Below are 21,767 nucleotides of genomic sequence, written 5' to 3'. Positions count from 1 at the left end.
TTTTGTTTTTAGCCTCCTCGTGGTTCGAGCGTCGTGCCACCGTCCCTCCATCTCTTTGCAATCTTCTTCACATGCACAACCGACAAGTGCTTCGAATCGGTGATAAAAAATTGAAATGTCTGCAAGGCATCGCGCGGGTTTAAACGCCTGGTGATGATTTGTCGTTCATGCCTTTCAGCACCTCATCTATTCGGTCGTCCTCGATGACCACTGTGAAGAAGAAGAAGAAGACAGACAGCCGATGTTAAGACCCACAATCGTCCATCTGGCGTGCGTATTTGCGCGCTTTGAAACTGCGCAACTAGGAGACTCAACACATGCAGCACAAACGAATTCAAATGTTAAAATGCAAATTAGATGCGTTTTCAGTTTACGGCAATTTCTCAGTCGGGTAGTATTAATATTATTGATACATTGAGGAAGACAGATTAACATCTTTACATTAAAATGTTTTGGCTTGTTTTGGAGATCTGTCCTACCGTCACCAAATGTTCCAATCGTATAACATGCATTTAAATTAATAGTTCACTTTAGAATGACAATTCTATCGTTTGCTCGTCTTGATGTTGTTCCAAACCTGTAGCCTATGACTTTTTGTGAACTGTTATGGACTGACAGTCTCGGTCACCATTGCTTTTTTCCCCCCCTCGTGCAATGAAAGTGAATGGTGACCGAGGCTGTCATTCTAACTAACATCTCCTTTTGTTTTGCACTGAGTAGCCTAAATTACAGAAGTCTCTTGTTCCTTTAACTTCAGTAAGTTATCTTCCATCGGCATAACATTCTCACCTCTCTTCGCTCTGCCGATCTGTCCAAGTTTTGGAGGTCTTTTCGCTTGCGACGCTCCGAAGAACGAGTTGGTGTCCTGCAGCCCGCAGCTGAAGGACATCTGACTGACATCGTTGTCCGCTCCGTATCCGCTCATTTTCCCCTCTCCGTACGGCAGAACCTCGGACATGACTGCTGTGAAGGACGGGCTCGCGACGCAGAAGGCGCTAAAGAACTGATGTAGGTAGGCAGCTACGGTGGATATGGCAACTATCCCCGCAAAACAAGTGCACTTCTTCTTCTTTTTACGTAGATATCCCCGCGCGTAAATGTCAGACTCCTCGCACCGCCAACTTCCAAGTGACTGGAGTGCTCGGTGCAGAGTGAGTCGTGTTGGGGAGAGCGAGTGAGAGAGAGAGAGAGAGAGAGAGAGAGCGCGAGGCTGAGTGTACGGCTACACCAGCGGTCAGGTGAAGTCTGCTGTAAGATACGGGAGATCCCGCGATCATAAAGGAAACCCGGGCGGAACAGTGAAGTCATCCATCCGGGCGTGTGTGTGTTTAGGAGAAAGAGAGAGAGAGACGGGGACTCCAAGAGGCGCAAGGGTGGCCCCATCAGGCGAAAGCTGAGAATGGCGAGAAGAAACGCTGAACTGCGCTCTGCAGTGCATGTGTGCCTTTGCATGGGACGCATGGTGTTCGCAGGGACCATTGGAAAACCTGCGGTTTGGGAGCTAAAAGATAAAATCGCAATTAATAGCCGATTTATGGAGCTCAATTGAACTTTATACAACAACTTTTATTAGCCTATATCTGCTCATTTCAATTGTGTGACAATGATTTTTCCCCAGATAAAGTCTTTGCAAAAGTTAGTGTACCAAAAGTGACAGTGAAGAACATGCTTGATGTTAAAACAAAAGAAAACCCATCCAAAGCAGTGTTCAGGCTACAGTTTTCTCTTCACTTTGCGAATGAACTCGAACAGCCTGTATATGTTGTCATCATGTTGCCAATTAATGGCCGTTGGCTTATAGTTCCCGATAAATTAAAGTTAAGAAGAATATGGAAAATGTTTTGTTACTATTGTTTTGGTTCGCTTAGCCCGATTACATTGTTGTGTGTACCTGGGAAATGATCACCGGAACACGACAGTGATGCCTGCTGCTGCTGATGGCGTCATCAGCGCACGTCACACACACGTTGAATGTCCTCGGTCTCCAGATGCCGGATGTTGTTCGTCACCGTGGCTCACCTTTACTTCCTTTCAAGTAAACTTATATATATATAGTGCCGGCCCTGAGGCATATTTCAGCACCATGGATAGAGCTCACAAGGGCCAAAAAAAAGTCAATACAGGAGAAATAAACCTCTTGCCTATATTTTACTGTATCCCCTGCAGCATAACAACTATAGGCTTTTTTCCCCCTCAACTCATGCATTTGATTGTTGGCATGGCAACAGTCCTCAGAAGACTGCAGTTCTCAAAGCTCATTTTCATATCTTCACTGTCCTCCTGAGCAAAAGGATTTTCATAATCTGTGCTGCTCCACTGCTCAAGTAAATGAATGAATGACAGTAGGCCCATCCACACAGACAGGTAATTTGAAAACCAGTGGTCTGGTCTCCGAAATAAACCATATCTTAAGGAATCTACGGAAAACTCCAGAGCTCCAGTGTTGTGCAGCAGATGGGTGAATGTCTGTTTTATTTAGACATTTCAGTGTCTTACTTAACTGCTAAACTTAAGGTACTACACTGTGTAGCCTAACTTTTTTTGTTCAAAATTAACAACATTTAAATAATGAGTCAATACACCATCAATCCTTCTTCCAAAATCTGTTTGTGTCTTACCCTGATCCACTATTGTAAGAATATAAGATTATATTTTAGAAATGTCTATCTATCTATCTATCTATCTATCTATACTGTAAAAAAAAAAAGCTGAGAAAACTTAAAAGTTTAAGGCAACCAGCTGCAGGACATTTTTGAGTTTTCTCAACTTACGTGTTTGAGTTATCTCAACTTTTCTCAACTTTTTTCATGTTAAATAGTTGAATAAACTTTAAAAACTGAATTTGTCATACAAAACGTAAGTTGGATTTTTTTACAGTGTATATATCTATCACTCGCCCGTGCGTCTCGACTCTTGTCATATCCGCTAATAGAGAGAAGTTGCTCCAGCTACTTTGACGCCTGTGTGGTGTGGGATTGGGGTTAGTTGTCACATGAGCGAAAAAGGTTGACATAAAGCATGTTATTCTCGAAACCTCTGTGGAATCACCCGTTTTAAGATAACAGATCAGAGGAGAGACTGTTGGCAAAAAGAGAACGCGACAGAGCTATATAATAAAACGAGAATCAACATTGACTTGGCTTTTCGGAGATGGCAAGAACTGAGGGGTTTGAACTGTTGTAAAAGCGACGCAGAGACGGTGGTTTTATTACTCAGCGGGGAGTGAGGTATTTTATTGAGCAGATAAACTGCCATAGGTCTCCAACAGAGTTTATTGTAAAGCATTATGTGAAGGGTCATTTTCATACGCACAGTCAAGCGAGAGCCGAAGTACATACTGTATGTTCTTCTGCAAAATGCATGCAGTTTGTTTTTTTAACCGTTAGAGTTGCATATTGTGCCTTTAAAAAGCTTTGAAAACAGTTTAAACTATTAAGTTTAAAGGGTTAGTTTGAAAAAAAGAAAATTCTGTCATCATTTACTCACCCTCAAGTCATTCCAGACTATCTCTTTATGAACTTTTTGGAGCATCAAAGTGGTAGATGGTGGTAAAAAACACTGATGTGTACGTTAATGAAAGTTTATATGTAAATAAAAGCCTGAATTAAATCTATTCATCATATAAAGCAATTGAGTCTCTTCAAAAAATGTGGACTAAACCGTTCAATTCATATGGATTAGTATTATGATCTCTTTATAAACTTTTTGAAGTGTCAAAGTGGTAGTTGCATAGCTGTCAATGGAGGGACACAAAGCTCTCAGATTTGATCAAAAAGATCTTCATTTGTGTTCTGAAGACGAATGAAAGTCTTAAGAAAGTCTAAATGACATGAGGGTGAGTAATTAATGACAGAATTTTCATTTTTGGGTGAACTATCCCTTTAAGTTATTTCGAGGCTGGATCGTCATTTTTCTACGGCCTATTGAATTGTGGAGAACTTTGTCTTCAGTTAACTCTTTGACAACTAATTGATCTTCAACTTTGATTCCTGATCTTCATTGAGCAAATTGGTCTCTAGATGTGGTTTAACTGCTGCAATTTCCCTACAGTAGACTGGACAGAAATCTCTCAGATTTCATTAAAATATCATCATCTGTGTTCCATAGATGAACGAAAGTCTTACGGGTTTGGAATGACACGAGGGTGAGTAATTAATAACAGAATTTTCATTTTTGGATGACTAATCCTTTAATAATGTTCTTCTTCTCACACCACAGCAGTGCATATTAGTGAAATAATTAGAACAGCATAATGTTCTGAATCACTTGAACTATCATTCATTTCTTTCTTTCTTTCTTTCTTTCTTTCGTCCTTGGTCTTCAGGTGTTGTGAGCGTTGCGTTTTGAAATCACAGAAGTGGGCTGTGTGTGTAAGTGTGCACTGAGAGAAGTGTTTGTGGTCACACTGGCTTCTGCTGACTCATGCAACGTAACTGCTGACTCACTAGCAGGGGAAAAAACCCAAAATCCTGAGTCAAATGAAAAAGTGAAAGCAAAAATTAGGTTTTAAGGGGTGGGGGATAAAATGTACAGATGTAGTGCATATGTGAGAATGGTAACAGATTATATGCACTTACTTTTCAGTTGCTATGGTCAGCAAGCCACTGGTTAAGAATAATTCATTTTTTTTCAGTAATGGCACAATTTCCACCACAATAAATAAAAGTTTTTCCAAAAGTTAGTGTTATGTCAGGAAAGAACATGCCTAAAATGAGACGTGAAGTGTGATCAGTGAAGAAAACTAAAAATATTATTTGAAAATGTTCAGATATTGTATTTAGCATACATAAAATGCTATCTATAAAATTATGAAAATAGGCTACATCTTATATTTTAATTTAATTGGTCTACAAATTTTTTAATTGGTCTCGTTTTTAAAAATCAATAATATTTATATAACTATTTTCATATTTTAAGATTGAATGTCTGGGAAAAGGGTAAAACACTGAAATATACACTACCGTTCAAAAGGGGTCAGTACGATTTTCTTTCTTTCTTTCCTTTTTTTGTGAAAGAAGTGACAGTAAACACAAACAATTTTTATTTCAAATAAATGCTGTTCTTTTAAACTTTATATTCATCAAAGAATCCTGAAAAGAAACTAACCACAGTTTCCACCAAAATATTACGCAGCACAATTTTCAACATCGATAAATTTGCATATTAGAATGATTTCTGAAGGATCATGTGACACTAAAGACTGAAGTAATTATGCTGAACATTCAGCTTTGCTATCACAAGAATAAATTACATTTTAATGAAAATAATATTCAAATAGAAAACAGTTCTTTTAATTTGTAATAATATTTCACAATATTACTGTATTATTGGTGTGCACAAAACAAATCTTACTAACCGCAAACTTTTGAATGGTATTGTATGTGAAAATAATCAGATATTTTTTTGTAAAAGGTTTCCAAGGCAAAAAAATAAAAATAAACCTCTGACATAACAATACCTGTAGTTGAAATAACACCTGTAAACCTAAGTGAGAACAACCTTCTTCTCTGCCAGTTTCACTCAACTGGCTCAAATGTGAGAGGGTTGGCTCTTGAAGACATAGCAATGTAATTGGCACCAGCTGATGAGTGTCTTTGAGAATTTGTTGGCCAGTTCACCGTATATCCACACACACCTACACATTCTTCCCTCTGGAGCTTTTAGTCAAAAACACTAAAGCAGGAGCATGATATACAGACAGCCTGTTTAAGCCTGTGGCACAGAAGGAGGTCACTGGAGACGAGACTGCACACACATGAGATGAGAACAGCTGGCACGCAGAGACCCCTCCAGGGTTCCAGGAGTCACACTGAGAAGCATAAGGAGTTACGTGGCTGGGAAAATGCCATCATGTTTTATTTTACTCAATGTGAAATTCTCTCTGAGCTTTTGTGCTCCTGTCACATCATCTTTGAGTGTGTGCTGTTCTTGTCTTGTCATCTACTTTATTTGGTTTCCACATTATGACACTGTAGATTTCATGATGTTTCATTAACAAAGTTCGGAAGGAGCATGTTCAAATAATCTATCCAATCAACTCGTCATCCGCAATTACCACATCCACGTCTATCCTATCAGCATGAGAGGAAGCATATACATTCCTTGACAGTTTTCAGCATCCCTCCACCACCCCGACTCCTCACTCTTGGATTGTTCCTTCCACAGCCAGGAATAAGGGGAGAGTACTCAGGGTTCGGGCCAAATGCAGAGCTCGGAGTCCTCTCCTCGGATAGCATGCCAAATACGCATACTATTTATTCTATCTGACTTATTTGTAAGTGTGAATCCGTGAAACTTTACTGTGTTTTTGGACACTTTTATTTGCCATTATATCTTTGAATTAGATTTCTACCTAAATATATAGTGTTTATCATACCCCAAAATGGTGCAGGCCTATAAAATACCTTGGCGTAATGCCAAGTATCCATCATTCTACCACAGTACCACCACAAACAATGTTACTGTCTGGGATAGCATGGTATATATTAGAGGCAAAAGCTACCTCATATCTCAAAGCACATAACATTACAATATAATGAACATAAAACAACTTAAAGAACACTGACCTGCACCACCTGACTGCTGCAGATTAATTTTGGCGTTGATGATGTTGCTATTGAAACACAATGAAGACGTGTGATGTTTGTGTGAGCAGAGTGTGTAGAGGTATGAAAATACATATGTTGACAGGCAGGTAATACATCGTATCATTGCATTCGGACCGAATTTAATGATTGGACGAACATTGTATGATCCTACGCCTTCCACAGATGATTTACATGTAAATACATTTAGACAACTTAACTTAATGATTGCTATCAGGATGTGAAGAGACTTTCAACCAGCAAAGAATAAATCACCTACCCTGCCTTTAAAAGTACAATGGTATTATCACCTGGTGCAATAACTATGGTTGCCAGGTCTGAGTAACAAAACAAGCCCTATGACCAAATATTAAAACTCTGTATGCAACTCCCATACCTGAGACATCTTTTACAGTCACTGTTTTGCATACACAATTTCAGTTTGAAAATCACTAGTAGTAAACAGTCTGTTTTCATTAGAAGCTCAAAGGCCCCTCCCTCCCAAAACTCATAATCTAGCACAGTTAGTTTGTAGAATGAAAAATACTTCAATACAAGCATTTCAATCAAATAAAGTTTATAAAATATGTTAAACCGCGGGAAAAAAATCTACCCGCGGCAAAAGTTTAAAAGTAGCTCAATTCCGCGGGAAATCGTGAACTTGGCAACCCTGGTCATCAAAGTACTTCTCCCCAGTCAATTCTGCCTGTTTTACTTGTGAAATTGATCAGGTTTTCAAATTCTCTATAAATGAATGAAAAGCTCTTTTAAGATAGAAATGGCAAGGCCAATCATGCTTTTTAAATTCTTAATTTAATGCAACTTGTTTTGATTCATGCACTTAATTTTTCTTTACTTTTCCAGGGTCTGACACTCTTTTGCCCACTAGTGGTTGAAAGTAAAATGTCAAGCGCTGCTGGTAAATGCAGCATCATCAGAAGTTCAGCTTGACCTTGTTGAAGGTTTTCTTTGTTTTTCCAAATATTCATTCTGCATCTCATTTACATTTAAGAAAGAAGACAGAGGGAGAGGGGGAGGCTGTGGGTGATTTACAGGGGTTACGGGTGTAACAGGATCACAGCAGCTGTTGAAAAAGATTCCTTGCTGGCAAACACACACACCTCTCTCAGACGAGAGAAACTTTCCACGCCACAGGCACTAATAAATCAGCAATATCACTGAGTGTAGCAACGACTGAGTTATTTATGCGTTTGAATCTGTATGTGAAAACTCCAAATAATGCTGGAGCAGAAGAACAACAAGTAAACAAGTGTTTTATTGGTCAAACACAAAGTAGCCCCAAACTTTACATGTTGAGCTGAACATTTAGACTCTGAAAATCGTCCAAAACTCTCATTCATAAATTAAGGCACTGGGCTAATCATATTAAATAACTGAATTTTTTTAGGTTTATTAATATGAGCCATTCAATACAGTATTTAACAAGAGTAACCATTTGATGAGTGGTTAACATGGATGCACTAAAATAATAAACAGGAAGTCATTCACATACTTATCAGGATATTCAGTAAAGTAACAAAGCACATTTGCTCTGATATTATGCTATTTTATCTCAAACTGTGTAATGATGAGAAGTTAGTGCTCTGATAATCTTGACATTCAAAACCATCACTAAAACGGTGAAACTAAAGTGCGTATCAGGAATCTGTGCGGCTGCTTCCATCGCAGGTGTCCTGTTCACAGTATAACACTTTATTTAAGTTTAAGGCTGTTTCAACATGTAAATCCAGCACGACCGTCCATTTATATAACATTAAACTATGTTTAGTTGTTTGAAATTTGCTCAATGCATTAGATAGCTCTGTGACGAATCTCATCAGTCTCTCAGGCCTGGTATAAAGGTACGACTCGTTTGATGTTCTGTCTGCAGATGGGACAGTTGGGTTGCGGCAAGGCCTGATAGCAGCGGAAACAGCAGCACACGTGACCGCAGTCCAGCAGCACGCAGCTTCGTGGATTACTCAGGCATATCACGCACGCATTCTCCGGAATATCCATGCCGTTCTCCTCCTCCCCTCTTTCTCCCATCAGTTCAAAGTCCCTCCTCATGTTCTCTTGCTCCCAGCGCAGCTTCAGTTGCCGGTAGTACCTGCGTCCCGCCCACATCAGCACGGCTACACCCGCCAATGCGCAAATACACGCCAGCACCCTCCACACCTCCGCCTGCCCTTCCTGCTCCAGCAGCAGAGTCTCAAAGTCCGAAGTGCACAGGAAGTACTCGGAGCCGTCGGTGGGTGGGCGGAGCTTAGGGAGGCGGTCCGTGTCCAGGATGAGCTCGCCCACTGCGGTTAAGGATGCGCCCACTTTCAGCATCTCCTCTGTTTCAAGTTGACCTTTGGGCTTCTCTCCGCTCAGGTACTGACCTATCATGTCCGTGAAGCCATAACTGGCCTGGTGGAACTTCTCGTGGATGATTTCCATATTGGGACCCGTGGCCTCCAGTGGGCAGAGCACCCGCACAAACGCCTTGTTCACACCCAGCAGGTTAAAGGGCACAGCATTCACGCGCTGGTGAATCACACGCTCGCTGTCTGTCCTGAAGGATGAGAATTGTGTTTGAGAACTGCCATGTTAGACTGACGTATATTCACTGTCGTTCATAAGTTTGGGGTCTGGAAGATTTTTTTAGATTTTTGAAAGAAGTCTCTTATGCTCACCAAGGCTGTATTTATTTTATCAAAAAATACAGTAAGACTGTAATATTAGGGATGTCCCGATCCGATCCACGGCATCGGTATCGTGCCGATACTGGCCCAAAACGCTAGATCGGATATCGGAGGGGAGAAAAAAATTTATCCGATACCTATGATCCGATACCCATTAGGGGTGGAATGGTAAGTATTCGTACTGAACGTACGTTCGGTGCATGGATTTACACAGAGAATACACGGTATAAAAATAAATAAATCTCGCATGCACATTAATTAATGTAATACGGAACTAACGTTACTGTTAGATACGCGCATATGCGGGTTCTTTAGGGACACCTAATCTGTAGCCCGCCTTAGCTCTGAACGCGCGTCTATATTGCTTCAAACGCTCACTTTATCATTATACGCGCGCGGCGCGTCCTATTCGCTTTGGACGCGCGAATGGATTCAAACTGTTCAAGCATCGAACTAGACGCGATGGACGCAAATTTGCCGCTCTATTCGCGTTTGGCGTGAACGCAGCAAAATGAACAGGCTGCGATGTCAAGATTGCAATGCTGGTGTGTGTGTGTGTGTGTGTGTCGGAGAGAGAGAGGCACGGGCGCGATCGAACAGTGGAAACATAAAAACATACTCCGTCATTTTCATACAGGACATCATTAAAACTGCAAAAAGTGTTTAGCCTACTTATATTTGTGTAAAACACAACATTGCACGTGCTTTTGTCAAACTGTAAACTCTTGTCAAACTGTAACTGTCACACACACACACACACACACACACACACACACACACACACACACGCTGTTTAAAAGCAAAAATGATCTCATCTTTTGGACATTCATCATTGCATTGGTTTTCATTTCTTGTCCTAAAACAGAGCACTAATCTGTTTATTTTTAAGTTACACATTCTACATTGAATAAAAAAGAAAATCAAATGTGTTTTTAAAAGTAGTATTATTTTATACAGAAATAAATTATTTATAATTCAGATGAGAATAAAGTTAAAGTTAATTAAAATTTTAAGGAAACAAATATATTGATCTGAAATATAGCAAATTAATTTTAAATTCATTCAGGTACAATTACCAAACATATCTCAAGGTCTTTTGAATAAAGCCTGGCAGTCTTTCATTATCAGCTGTTGTTGTGGACTATACACTGGAGAAGTATTTTTCTCCATTTGAGTGAGATGTTTTTATGTGGCTAATTGAGCAAAGTGCTTCCATTATATTTTATTATTATTAGTATTAGTTCAAGAATAAAATAAAAATATCGGATTGATATCGGTATCGGCAAATAGCCAAAGCTTCGGTATCGGTATCGGTATCGGAAGTGAAAAAGTGGTATCGGGACATCCCTATGTAATATTGTGTAATATTATTATAATCTGAAATAACTGTTTTCTATTTTAATATGTAATAAAATTTAATTTATTCCTGTGGTGCAAAGCTGAATTTTCAGCATCATTACTCCAGTCTTCAGTGTCACATGATCCTTCACCAATCATACTAATAAGCTGATTCGGTGCTCAAAAAAACCTTGTATTTTTATTATAAATGTTGAAAACAGTTGTGATGCCTAATCTTTTTTTTTTCAGGATTCAATGATGAATAGAAAGTTCAAAAGAACAACATTTATTTTAAATAATTTGTTAACATTATAAATGTCTTTACTGTCCTTTTGATGCATCCTTGCTGACTAAAAGGATTAATTTGTTTTTATAAAAGATAAATCTAAAATCTTGCTGACCCCAAACTTTTGACCGGTAATGTATATTTATCAGAGCAAGGGACCAGGTTTTACCAGGTGCGTGCTAAATTGTTCCACACAAGCTTGTGTTCTCGGAGGAGCAGTTTCTGGATGACACCAACACTGCCTTCCTGAAACTGACTCCTTAATGGTTCCCCTACAGGCTGAACTGTACCTACAGAGAAAGAAAGACAGAAAGCAAATCAGTGGAATTGAAAGAGAGACCGACTTATATTTTTCACATCAGCTGAGACACTATGATGGTGAAAAATATAGGTTACCCTCGATGACCACATACTGCAGACACTTCCCTGGTGAGGCATTTAAAAGATCCGTTAACTTCTCATCCAGCGGCAGAACTGGAGCTTCCTAACATCAAAAACAAATGAGTTTCTTTTTTTAGAAACAATTAGGAACAAAAATTTGTTTCTCTAATTCTCATACTCTTTCACTTCATGCAGCAGACACTTTTAATCCAAAGCACTAATTCCATATATCTGAGTTCAATACAAATTAAGCTTCATTAACAGTATTGTGATCCTATCCTTTATATCTATCTGTGTTATTTGAGCTATAAAGCTGTCTTAAAGGGTTAGTTCACCCAAAAATGAAAATTCTGTCAGCAATCCTCATGTTGTTCCAACCCCGTAAGACCTTCGTTCATCTTCGGGACACAAATTAAGAAATTCTTCCGATTAAATCTGAGAGCTGGATCACTCCTTCATAGGCTTCTAAGGGATTGAAACTTGCTGGCCCAGAAAAGTTATTAAAGACATCGTTAATAAAGTCCAAGTGACTACAGTGGCTCAATCTTACACAAAAAGTATTCTCGTCGCTTGATAAACTTAAGATTGAGCCACTGTAGTCACTTGGACTTTATTAACGATGTCTTTAATAACTTTTCTGGGCCAGCAAGTTTCAATCCCTTAGAAGCCTATGGAGGAGTGATCCAGCTCTCAGATTTCATCTAAAATATCTTAATTTGTGTCCCGAAGATGAACGAAGGTCATACGGGGTTGGAACAACATGAGGGCGAGTAATTACTGACAAAATTTTCATTTTAGGGATGAACTATCCCTTTAATTATCATTATTGCATTGCTACTCAGTACTCACATTAAGCTTGCCCACAGTTTTGTGTTTCTTCCTGTAGATGTAATAAAACAGACCAGAGAGAGCCACACTTGAACCCAAACACACAATCTCCAGTGTCCGGATGGGGAAATCCTCCATCTTCCACCTCGCCCTCTTCCTCTTCTCTAGACTACTGAACACAGTGTCAAAGAATAGTGAACAGATGTAAGCACCAAGATGAATAAAACAAACTAATGGGGATTTGATTCAGCATTCATTTTCATTCTTTTTTACTACATTTTTTATTTATACATGTATTCATTTGTTGGCTTGGGAAACTCTGGTTTGAAGGAAAGGTTATACAGGTCAGAAAAAAAACTCAGACCGAGTACAATATGTTGCTAGGCTGTTCATACTAGTTCTGAGGAATTGCTAGGTTTTCTGGTGGTTGTTAGGCATTGACAGGGTGTTCTGGCTGTCATGGATGGATGGATTAAGAAAAAAGCAATAATAAAAGAGAGAGAGAGAGAGAGAGAGAGAGAGAGAGAGAGAGAGAGAGAGAGAGCAACTTCAAAGAGCTTGTATGTGTGCGTTTACATCAGAATTGATAGTTGCGCCTTATAAACATTACGACAATGTTAGTCCATGGGATTTTAGTTGTTTTTTTTTTAAATCGTCGATTTAAGTAAAACCGGCATAAAAACACTTCCAACACCTCCACAATAATATATACATAATAATAATAACAGTTCTCCAAAAATGGTGAATAATTGGTCGGCTGTCAAAATGAAATGTGTGAACAGGAGGATATGTGTGAAAAGGTCACCCATAATGACCTTTAAAGATTTGAATTCAAATGTTTTGACCACTATTACATATGTACATGCTCATAAACAAATATTAAAGTTCTGTCTGAAACAACAGAAATAAACATCGCGTGAATAAGGAGCAGAACATCACCTTTATCACTCACACGATCCTCCTGAATTCATTCCCGGAAACGATGTTGTTTAGATCACGTGGTACATCAACGTGGGTAGCTGTGAAATTTGCCTGACTGAATCTGGTGACTCAACTGCTCTGTGTAGCCAAACACATTTAAACATATACTTTCTGTGATAATTATACGTTTTTGTTGTTTATCAGTTTGTCCTCTGCAGCTTTCCTTTAATAGAAATTGCATTGGAATGTCATTGAAACATTTTAAACGAACATAATGCAAAAATAATTTTAAATAAATATATTTGTATACATATAAATACATATATTGACAATAAAAATAAAAACAACTTATATAGGCATTTAAATAGCCTTGGTGACTTTTAATTTGCTATTCAGTATTTCCGGCTTCGACACGCGTTTGTTGAAATCGCTGACGCTGACTTCACCAAGGCGGCCAACATGGCAGCAGGAAAGAAAAAATCATCTAACGTTACTCTTCCATCAAGATTTCAGAAAACACTTTCCTCCATATGGCAGGACAAACACATGGTGTTGTTCAAAGCAGAGTACACGTTCTTGATCACGGCCGTACTTTGGCTCCTGGAAATTGTGATTAACATATGGGTGATCCAAAGAGTTGCATGTAAGTGCATTAGAAGTCAATCACTGACATGATCTTTGAATAATTATAATGGTCAACAATTCATGTATGGAACTGCAGCGTAAAGAAACAGAGCATCGTTCAATTCTGCATTATCTATTCAAATATGATACTGTACTAGTGCATGCTGTTGATGCAATTGTTTATTAATTTATTTCTTACAGACTGAACGGTTGCATTTACGTTCCACTATAAAATGTATTAAATTAATGTTCTTTATCTCGAAAGGAAGCACGTGCAGAGACGCACTGCTCGTGTCACGCGCACCATAAAGCCAAAATGACAACATGACACTGAATCGCACTCTGCAAAGTGATGCCTATTAAAAGACAAGTGCTATCCTGATTCCTCTGTCTAATGATGTAAATGTTGTGTGTGTGTGTGTAGATACAGAGATTGACTGGAAGGCGTACATGGATGAGGTGGAGGGCGTTATTAACGGCACATATGACTACACACAGCTGAAGGGCGACACGGGACCGCTGGTGTAAGTGTCAACTTAAAGGGGTCATATAATGCCATTTTTGTACAAGCTAATATGATTCTTTAGGGTCTAAATTAAAAGTTTGTAATATACTTTAATTAAAAATTCTCATTAGTATTGTAAGAAAACACTAATTTTACCTGGTCAAAAACAGCTCTGTTTTCAGCACGCCGTTTAAGTGCATGTGTCTTTAAATGATAATGAGCTTTGCTCACCCCGCCCCTCTGTGCTGTGCGTACACCGTTTTTAATAATAACACAATAACCATAACGCGTTGTTCATTATAAACGTGGGATTATGAATTATATTGAGAACGTAGTACATAGAAAACATGCCATAATGTACCCTGAGTGTAAACCTTAGAGCATTCATTTTGAAGCGTGCAAGCTATTTGCAAAGATTAATAACACTTACTTCTTCTGGAGGTTCAGCAGGAACCCGTTGGTACCGATCCTTTTTTCAGCTTTTAGCAAAACCAGCTTTACTGACCCTCGTTTGTAAAGCTGTCTGGTGTGTGAAATGATTTGAGCAAACATGAAAGCATGCACTGTTGATCATGGGGAATCCCCGCGAGGGAATCCCCGCATCAATGCTTTGGGAATATTCCCTTCAAAAACTAAACTCAGCCACTGCTTCAAAATGACTGCTGTGTTCCTTATTAGTTACACCCAAGAACAGAACACCACAATCGCTTAGACGATGCCATTCTGCTCCAGCGTATCAACAATGCACTATGATGACCATAGACAGTATATAAACTGGACACAGCGACCCCATTGGATTCAACTGAGGAAAGTGAAGTCAATTAGAAGCACTAACTTCCTGATGGTTAAGCATACTATGCAAATTAGCACATCTGTAATTAGATTATGCACCGTTTGTCCATGTTAACAAACAATTTAAAAAAACTTGTAATACATTTTTTGTTTGTCTTGATATAAGTAATCAACTCAGTAATTTTCATGGTGATATCTAAAGGTTAAAATGTTTACCCTATTCATGTGAGAAAAATTATGAATAGGCGAATGAATAGGGTATATTTGGGTCTTTTTCGGAACTTTCCCCTAATGGGATTCTTCTGGGCTTTTTTCCCCTAACTCAGGACATATGGAGGATACAAAATCAGTTGAGTTTGATTCTGTTGCAATTTGTTCACCCTTTTTTCCTAAAACACCTGGACTATATAAGATAAAAAAAAAAAAAACACTGGATGGATTTTTAGCATTTTATGATGGTTGTGTACAGGCACTGCCAACACACATTTCAGTACAATCAACTTGTAAAAGTGCATGTACCATTATATGACCCCTTTAAATATATGTATATATATGTATATATATATATATATATATATATATACCGTCAGAGTTGGAAAAATATTAATTTAAAATCCAGAGTTATGTAATTTATACATGCTATTTAACACATACCCCTTTTCAAACACCTGCCAAAATCTTCTGGCCCTTGTTCATTCATTACTAATTATTACTAATTTTGTTTTTTGCTACAGGTAATATGGCAAATTACATAAATTCTGCATATTCACAATTGTTCAGAATGTCAATAAAGGGATAGTTCACCCAAAAGTGATCTACTTTTTCCTGAAGTTCTTCCAAACCTGAATGAACATTGTTATTTGTTTCCTCAGTTGAACACAAAAATAAGAAATTTTGAAGAGTTGAAGAGACCAAACAGTTGATGGGCCCCATTGACTTCCATAGTATATATATTTTTTCCAATCTATTCAAGCCAATAGAGCCCATCAATTGTTTGGTTACAGACATTCTTCAAAATATCTTATTTTGTGTTCAGCAGAAGAAAGAATTGCATATAGATTTGGAACAATGTGGGGGTGAGTAAATTATGACAGAATTTAAATTTTTGGGTGAACTATCCCTTTAATGAGGCTAGAATACACTACACAACTTTGAAATCTGAACAGATTTTAAAACAACTTTAAATGTTTTAAGAGAAGAACTGGGCATCATACACTAAACAACTGAGAATTACACACTACAAGACTTTCAAGTAGTTCCGAACTCATTGCTCATGCGTGGCAAATGAAAACTATATGTGTTCTAAAATCAGCTCAAAATATTAAACATGTTTGTTATCTTCCGACTGTGCCCATCATAAACTAGATGATTTTCTGACTGACCAAAATCTGCAAGATTGGCTTTGACTTTCAGGAGCTAGCATTGACTCCTCCAGAATGCAAATCGGGGCAAAATGTTGTTTATTCCAGCCTTTAGATGTCCAGTAGTCTACTTGTTCTTGTACAGCTCTGGGAATGACATATTAAATGGAAACCTGGCCACTGATCATTTGCTGGATTGTATATATTTGTGTTTCAGGTATCCAGCTGGTTTTGTGTATATATTCACAGGGCTGTATTATCTTACTGATCATGGCCAGAATATTCGTTTGGGTCAGTACGTGTTCGCTGTGTTCTACCTCATCACTCTCTTCCTTGTGTTCCGCATTTACCATCACACCAAAAAGGTAAGAAGAACTCCATATTAAACAAATTAATGTAATTTATCATTATGCGTAATTCTGTCCAGTCATACATGCACTTTTTTTTTTTGTCTAAGGTTGTTTTCATTATGTTATACTTATAATATTATGTTGTTAAATGTTTAATATGGATCTGCCTTGTAATAGCCGGTGATGCTGATATGGCAATAAACTCAAAAACGACTACTGTCCAGTCAACTTTTATTTTTTTTATTTTTTTTTTACCCAAGAATAGCCAGGATATTTTCACTATGAATTTGAAGTGTACATGCTGCCATCCAAATGTTTGGGGTAACTAAGATTTCTGGTTTGAAAGAAATGAATACCATCAATAAATAACTTTTGCAAGACTTGAACCTCTGAATTCAAGCATAGGTAACTACTCATTACTACTTAAAACGATAAAAACCTTACCTATATTTCAATACATTGCTGATTTCTAGTTTATTGTGGTTTTTAGATATTTACAGAAGATTGCTTTCATTGTTCTGATTTTGTCTGTGTTATTAAGTGCTTGTCCGTTTATTCTTCTCTAGGTTCCTCCATATGTGTTCTTTTTCATCTGCTGTGCATCGTATCGAATTCACTCCATCTTCATCTTGCGTCTCTTTAATGATCCGGTGGCCATGATGCTGTTATTTGGAGCCATCAATCTCTTCCTGGACGGCCACTGGACTCTAGGATGTGCCCTTTACAGGCAAGTAGAAACAACATGCAGTGTATCATCAAAGGAAAGAACAGAGCTTCTGCTTTTTAACAAAACAAAACAAAAAAAGCTGAGAAAATGGCGTTTTTCGTGTGATCCACTACTGCTGTATATTACAATGCTTGATTTCTTCAAAACTACATAACATAAGAATAATTATTGTTTGATATATGACTGGTCATTTCAGCTGTGTGTGTGCATGTATTTAAAGTAAATATTTCTCCGTTCTATGGACAGTTTAGCTGTGTCTGTTAAGATGAACGTTCTGCTCTTCGCTCCTGGTCTCCTCTTCCTCCTCTTGAGTGAGTTCGGTCTTTGGAAAACTTTACCCAAGCTCACTCTCTGTGCTGTCATTCAGGTTAGACACACACAAGTAAACACATTCACTCATTTATTAAGTGATTATTTCACTATTTCACACCAACCTTTCATGTACCACTCTTTTTCTCCCTTTCTAACAGCTGTTACTGGGACTGCCGTTCCTCTTAGTGAACCCTCTCGGGTATGTTAACCGGGCCTTTGACCTGGGCAGGCAGTTTCTGTTTAAGTGGACAGTGAACTGGCGTTTTCTCCCCGAAGATGTGTTTTTGAGTCGATACTTCCACCTAGTGCTGCTTCTGGCTCACATTACCACATTGCTTCTGTTCGCACTGAAGAGATGGAAGAGGTACAAAAATCAAGGTCATATTTTAGGTCATAAGGTGGCCCTTAAAGGAATAGTTCACCCAAAAATTAAAATTCTGTCATCATTTGCTCACTGTTCCAAACCTGTATGAATTTCTTTCTTTTGCTGAACACAAAAGAAGATATTTTGAAGAATGTTGGTAACCAAACTGTTGATGGGCCCCATTGGCTTCCATAGTATTTTTTTCCCCCATGATTTGTTGAACAAAATCATTATTAGAAGTTTACTTTTTAGTAAACTAAATATACTACAGGTCTGGGAAAATGGTTTAAATTAACTGACTGCATCGTTATAAAAAAATGTGTGTTCATTACAGGTCTGGGAACAGCATTTGGTCTATCCTAAAAGATCCATCTGAGAGAAAAGAGACTGTACAGAAGCTTGATGCTGATCATATCCTTTTTATGGGTGATTAAATCAAACATATGACTGATTTGTTTAAAATAGTTTAAATATCCCAGGTATTCCTGAAACTTGCATTATTAGACCTAGTTGATAAGATGAAAACAGATTCCTTAACTCGGATAATACAGACAGTCCTGGTTTTGTTCACCTCTAACTTTATCGGCATGTGCTTCAGTAGATCTCTGCATTATCAGTTTTATGTCTGGTACTTCCATACGCTCCCTTACCTTCTGTGGAGTGGAGGAGTCAAGAAGCTTGCCCATCTTCTCAGGTACAGCACAGACATGTTCTAATGTGTTATTTTTTCCTCATATTTGTTTGTTCTTGTTGTGTTTGTATATACACGGATGAGCCAATATATGATGACCAGTGACAGTTGAAGCAAATATTGATCTCCTAACAAGGCCACATATCATAGTCTGGGTAGATCAGATGTAAGCAAACACACTGGATGCAGGAGAAATGGGCAGGAATGAAGATCTGAAAGACTTTGATAAGAGCCAAATTGTTTTGGCAAAGCAACTGGGTCTGAGTATCTCTTTAACGTCAAGGTCTGTGGTGATATGCTGGGAATCCCTGGGTCCAGTCATTCACGTGGACATAAATCTGACGACACGTGCCAACTAACTAAATATTGTTGCAGACCAAGTAGACCCCTTCATGACAGTAGTGTTCCCTGGTGGGAGTGCTTTCTTTGAGCAGGATAATGCACCCTGCCATACATTGTTCAGGAAAGGTTTGAGGAACGGGATGAAGAGTTCAAGATGTTGCCCTGGTCTCCAAATTCACCAGATCTCAATCCAATTGAGGATCTGTGGGATGTACTGGACCAACAAGTTTGATCCACCTCACAACCTACAGGACTTGACAGATCTGCTGCTAAAGTCTTGGTGCCAGAAACCACAGGACACCTTCAGGGGTCTTGTAGAGGCCATGCTTTCATGGGTCTGTGCTGTTTTTGGCAGCACGCGCAGGACCAATAGCAAATTAGGGAGGTGGTTATAATGTTTTGGCTCATCGGTGTATATGTATGCATATGTTTATAAGTAGAAAAAGTTGAGACATGATTAGTTATTATGAATTAAAAATGAACAAATTTCACAGCATTAATTAATCTAGGTTAATATGTCTTTGTAAATCTAGTATTATTCAGTGTTTGCTGATAATACATCAATGAATGTTAATTTATACAACTTAAAATGTTAAAAATGCATTAGTACATGTAGAAATTTACGTTTTTTAATAATATTTTTTATTGTTAGTTCATAATACCTCATGCATTAACGAATGTTAACGTATGGAACCTTATTGTAAAGTGTTATCAAGCTTTGTCACACACAATTGTGCACGATTATAGTTGATTAGGAATCATTCCTGTATGTTTCACACTCTTTTAGGGTGTTGATTCTGGGTCTGATAGAGCTGTCCTGGAACACGTATCCGTCCACCAACTACAGCTCTCTATCGCTGCATGTCTGCCATCTCATCATCCTGCTCTGTTTGTGGCTCAACCCAACCCCAGCTCTTCCGTCTCAGAGGTCAGAGAACAAGGCTAAGCGCCACTGAACCCTGGTGTGACCGGGGCACTTGCTGTACCAGAGTGGCAAACGGGTGGCCATGGACCTGTGCCCTGAGTGATGCTCAAATCGTATCAAGGGATTTTGCTAATGGAGGTAGTGTGATGTTAATATATGGGGGTACAGAGAGTTTACAATGCTTCTCAGGATTCTTAAGGACTAATGGAATGCTCTGTCTCGGATGTCGGAGCGGGAAATGTGAATGTTGTGTGGATATTTATTGGAAGGAAATTTGTAAAAAAAAAAGAGAGAGAAGTGTTTGCAGCATATCAGCACTGTTGACCTTTGAGACCTCAAGGATCTCTTGTTGTCACCCTTGGACGCGTTATATTCAGGTACAAGAGCCTAAAGATGTTATATATATACTATATATAACAAATATATCTGCATTTCAACTGTGACATTAAATTCAGTTCAATTATGAATTTGATTATGAATCAAATATGAATTCAATTAAAGTTAATTCATAAGTATCCCTTTATTCAAAGCTATTCGTGGATTTGTTTCCATGTAAAGGGCTAGTTCACCCAAATAAAAATGAAAAATGTGTTATTTACTAATGTAGTTGTTATTTACTAATGTAGTTCCAGAAGCTGTATGCATTTCTTCTGTGGGTTAAAAAAAAACTTTGGGCCCATTGGTTTACATTGTATGGACAAAAAAAAATCTCAAAAATATCTTATTTTGTGTTCTGCAGAAGAAATAAAGGGTGAGGGTGAGTAAATTATGACAGAAGTTTCATTTTTGGTGAAATATCCCTTTAACTGTTTTCCAACCAGAGAGTTGTGACTGTAAGCTCAACAGGATCACATCCACTAGTTACATGTATAGGGCACAAAGGAACAGCATAGATCTGCTTTTCCATTTCTTTTTAGTTTAAGGCAACCATAAACCTCCAGTAGTGCCTGTGTTTGGTTACTGTCTTGAGCCTTTTTCATTATTTTGTGTTCTTTATGGTTTTTCCTTTTCTAGAGTGAACAGTTAGATGGAGTGCTGAAATGCTTAACATTTTGGGTGTGATTTTAATTTTTCTGTGATGAAGGGTGAATGAGTGTTCTTATAAACATCTGTTTGCAGTTGGGTTTTTTATTTTCTTTGCATGAAATACATTTGCTTAATCCAAAGTGTTATCGCTTATCACAATGCAACTGTAGTCCATGATATTATTCCATTTCCAAGGTTAATGACAGGCTCACAGCTACAAAAGTCTGGGCAAAACCATGTTGAAGGTACAGTGAACGAATACAGCCCTTACTGTTTGAAATTATACTTGTATCTTAACCTGAAGAAGCATCATTTGGTATCATTCAGAGCATTTTATTGTATAGATTTGTAAGTGATACAAAATAAAGTCATAATTTCATAACATACATTGCATCTCTAATATACTACCATAGTTATCATCCCTTTTTTTGCACATGGAAAAAATATAGCCCCATGGTTTGCACAGTTCATGTGGTGTTACCAGAAAACTCTTGCATTTATGCAAACTTTAAAGGAACAAACTAAATGCCTAAATCCAAAATATTTCAAGGAGACTAAAAGCAAGCAGTCAAAATAAACAAATGATCCTAAGAAAATGGAATTGACCAATATTTTGCAAACCTGGACTGAGAGAATCAGTCATTGCAAGAAAAAGGTGGTTCGAAATTGTCCAGTTATTCTAAAACTTGATAAAAACAAAACAAAAAAATAAACAGATTTATC

General features: G+C 38.1%; 3 protein-coding genes across 4 annotated transcripts; 1 reads left to right on the top strand and 2 right to left on the bottom strand.

Annotated features, from left to right (window-relative positions):
- Positions 1-1,247, bottom strand: camk2n2a (calcium/calmodulin-dependent protein kinase II inhibitor 2a). The gene is made up of 2 exons (XM_084411295.1): positions 790-1,247; positions 1-210 (listed from the first exon to the last, which is right to left on the bottom strand). Exons 1-2 carry the CDS (start codon positions 956-958, stop codon positions 140-142), a joined length of 240 nt encoding a protein of 79 aa, XP_084267421.1. The 5' UTR covers positions 959-1,247; the 3' UTR covers positions 1-139.
- A 6,594-nt stretch (positions 1,248-7,841) lies between these two features.
- mul2 (mitochondrial E3 ubiquitin protein ligase 2) lies at positions 7,842-15,540 on the bottom strand. 2 transcript variants are annotated; one of them, XM_084410957.1, is made up of 6 exons: positions 14,585-15,540; positions 13,044-13,163; positions 12,126-12,276; positions 11,292-11,379; positions 11,065-11,185; positions 7,842-9,141 (listed from the first exon to the last, which is right to left on the bottom strand). In XM_084410957.1, exons 3-6 carry the CDS (start codon positions 12,240-12,242, stop codon positions 8,430-8,432), a joined length of 1,038 nt encoding a protein of 345 aa, XP_084267083.1. In that variant the 5' UTR covers positions 12,243-12,276; positions 13,044-13,163; positions 14,585-15,540; the 3' UTR covers positions 7,842-8,429. The 2 variants fall into 2 exon arrangements, with proteins under 2 accessions (XP_084267083.1, XP_084267084.1); XM_084410958.1 differs by having other exon boundaries at positions 12,126-12,273.
- On the top strand, positions 13,444-21,430 carry alg3 (ALG3 alpha-1,3- mannosyltransferase). The gene is made up of 9 exons (XM_084410956.1): positions 13,444-13,668; positions 14,074-14,173; positions 16,525-16,672; positions 17,224-17,384; positions 17,631-17,751; positions 17,855-18,060; positions 18,395-18,472; positions 18,611-18,754; positions 19,881-21,430. The coding sequence occupies exons 1-9, from the start codon at positions 13,485-13,487 to the stop codon at positions 20,047-20,049; spliced, it is 1,311 nt and encodes a 436-aa protein (XP_084267082.1). The 5' UTR covers positions 13,444-13,484; the 3' UTR covers positions 20,050-21,430.
- Positions 21,431-21,767: the final 337 nt, after the last annotated feature.

Source organism: Rutilus rutilus (genome assembly GCF_951802725.1).
Source record: "Rutilus rutilus genome assembly, chromosome: 6".
Lineage (NCBI taxonomy): Eukaryota > Metazoa > Chordata > Actinopteri > Cypriniformes > Leuciscidae > Rutilus > Rutilus rutilus.
This window is presented reverse-complemented; position numbering and strand designations above follow the sequence as displayed.

What these genes read in the sequence shown, in the direction of transcription:
- alg3 (XM_084410956.1), top strand. Translation starts at nt 13,485, where the DNA reads ATGGCAGCAGGAAAGAAAAAATCATCTAACGTTACTCTTCCATCAAGA. An exon ending in GGCGACACGGGACCGCTGGT is followed by an intron (nt 14,174 to 16,524) that starts GTAAGTGTCAAC and finishes TTTGTGTTTCAG; the next exon opens with GTATCCAGCTGGTTTTGTGT. An exon ending in AAGCTTGCCCATCTTCTCAG is followed by an intron (nt 18,755 to 19,880) that starts GTACAGCACAGA and finishes ACACTCTTTTAG; the next exon opens with GGTGTTGATTCTGGGTCTGA.
- camk2n2a (XM_084411295.1), bottom strand. Translation starts at nt 958, where the DNA reads ATGTCCGAGGTTCTGCCGTACGGAGAGGGGAAAATGAGCGGATACGGA. An exon ending in GATCGGCAGAGCGAAGAGAG is followed by an intron (nt 211 to 789) that starts GTGAGAATGTTA and finishes TCTTCTTCACAG; the next exon opens with TGGTCATCGAGGACGACCGA.
- mul2 (XM_084410957.1), bottom strand. Translation starts at nt 12,242, where the DNA reads ATGGAGGATTTCCCCATCCGGACACTGGAGATTGTGTGTTTGGGTTCA. An exon ending in GCAGTATGTGGTCATCGAGG is followed by an intron (nt 11,186 to 11,291) that starts GTAACCTATATT and finishes CTTTCTCTGTAG; the next exon opens with GTACAGTTCAGCCTGTAGGG. An exon ending in AACAATTTAGCACGCACCTG is followed by an intron (nt 9,142 to 11,064) that starts GTAAAACCTGGT and finishes CTCATCCTTCAG; the next exon opens with GACAGACAGCGAGCGTGTGA.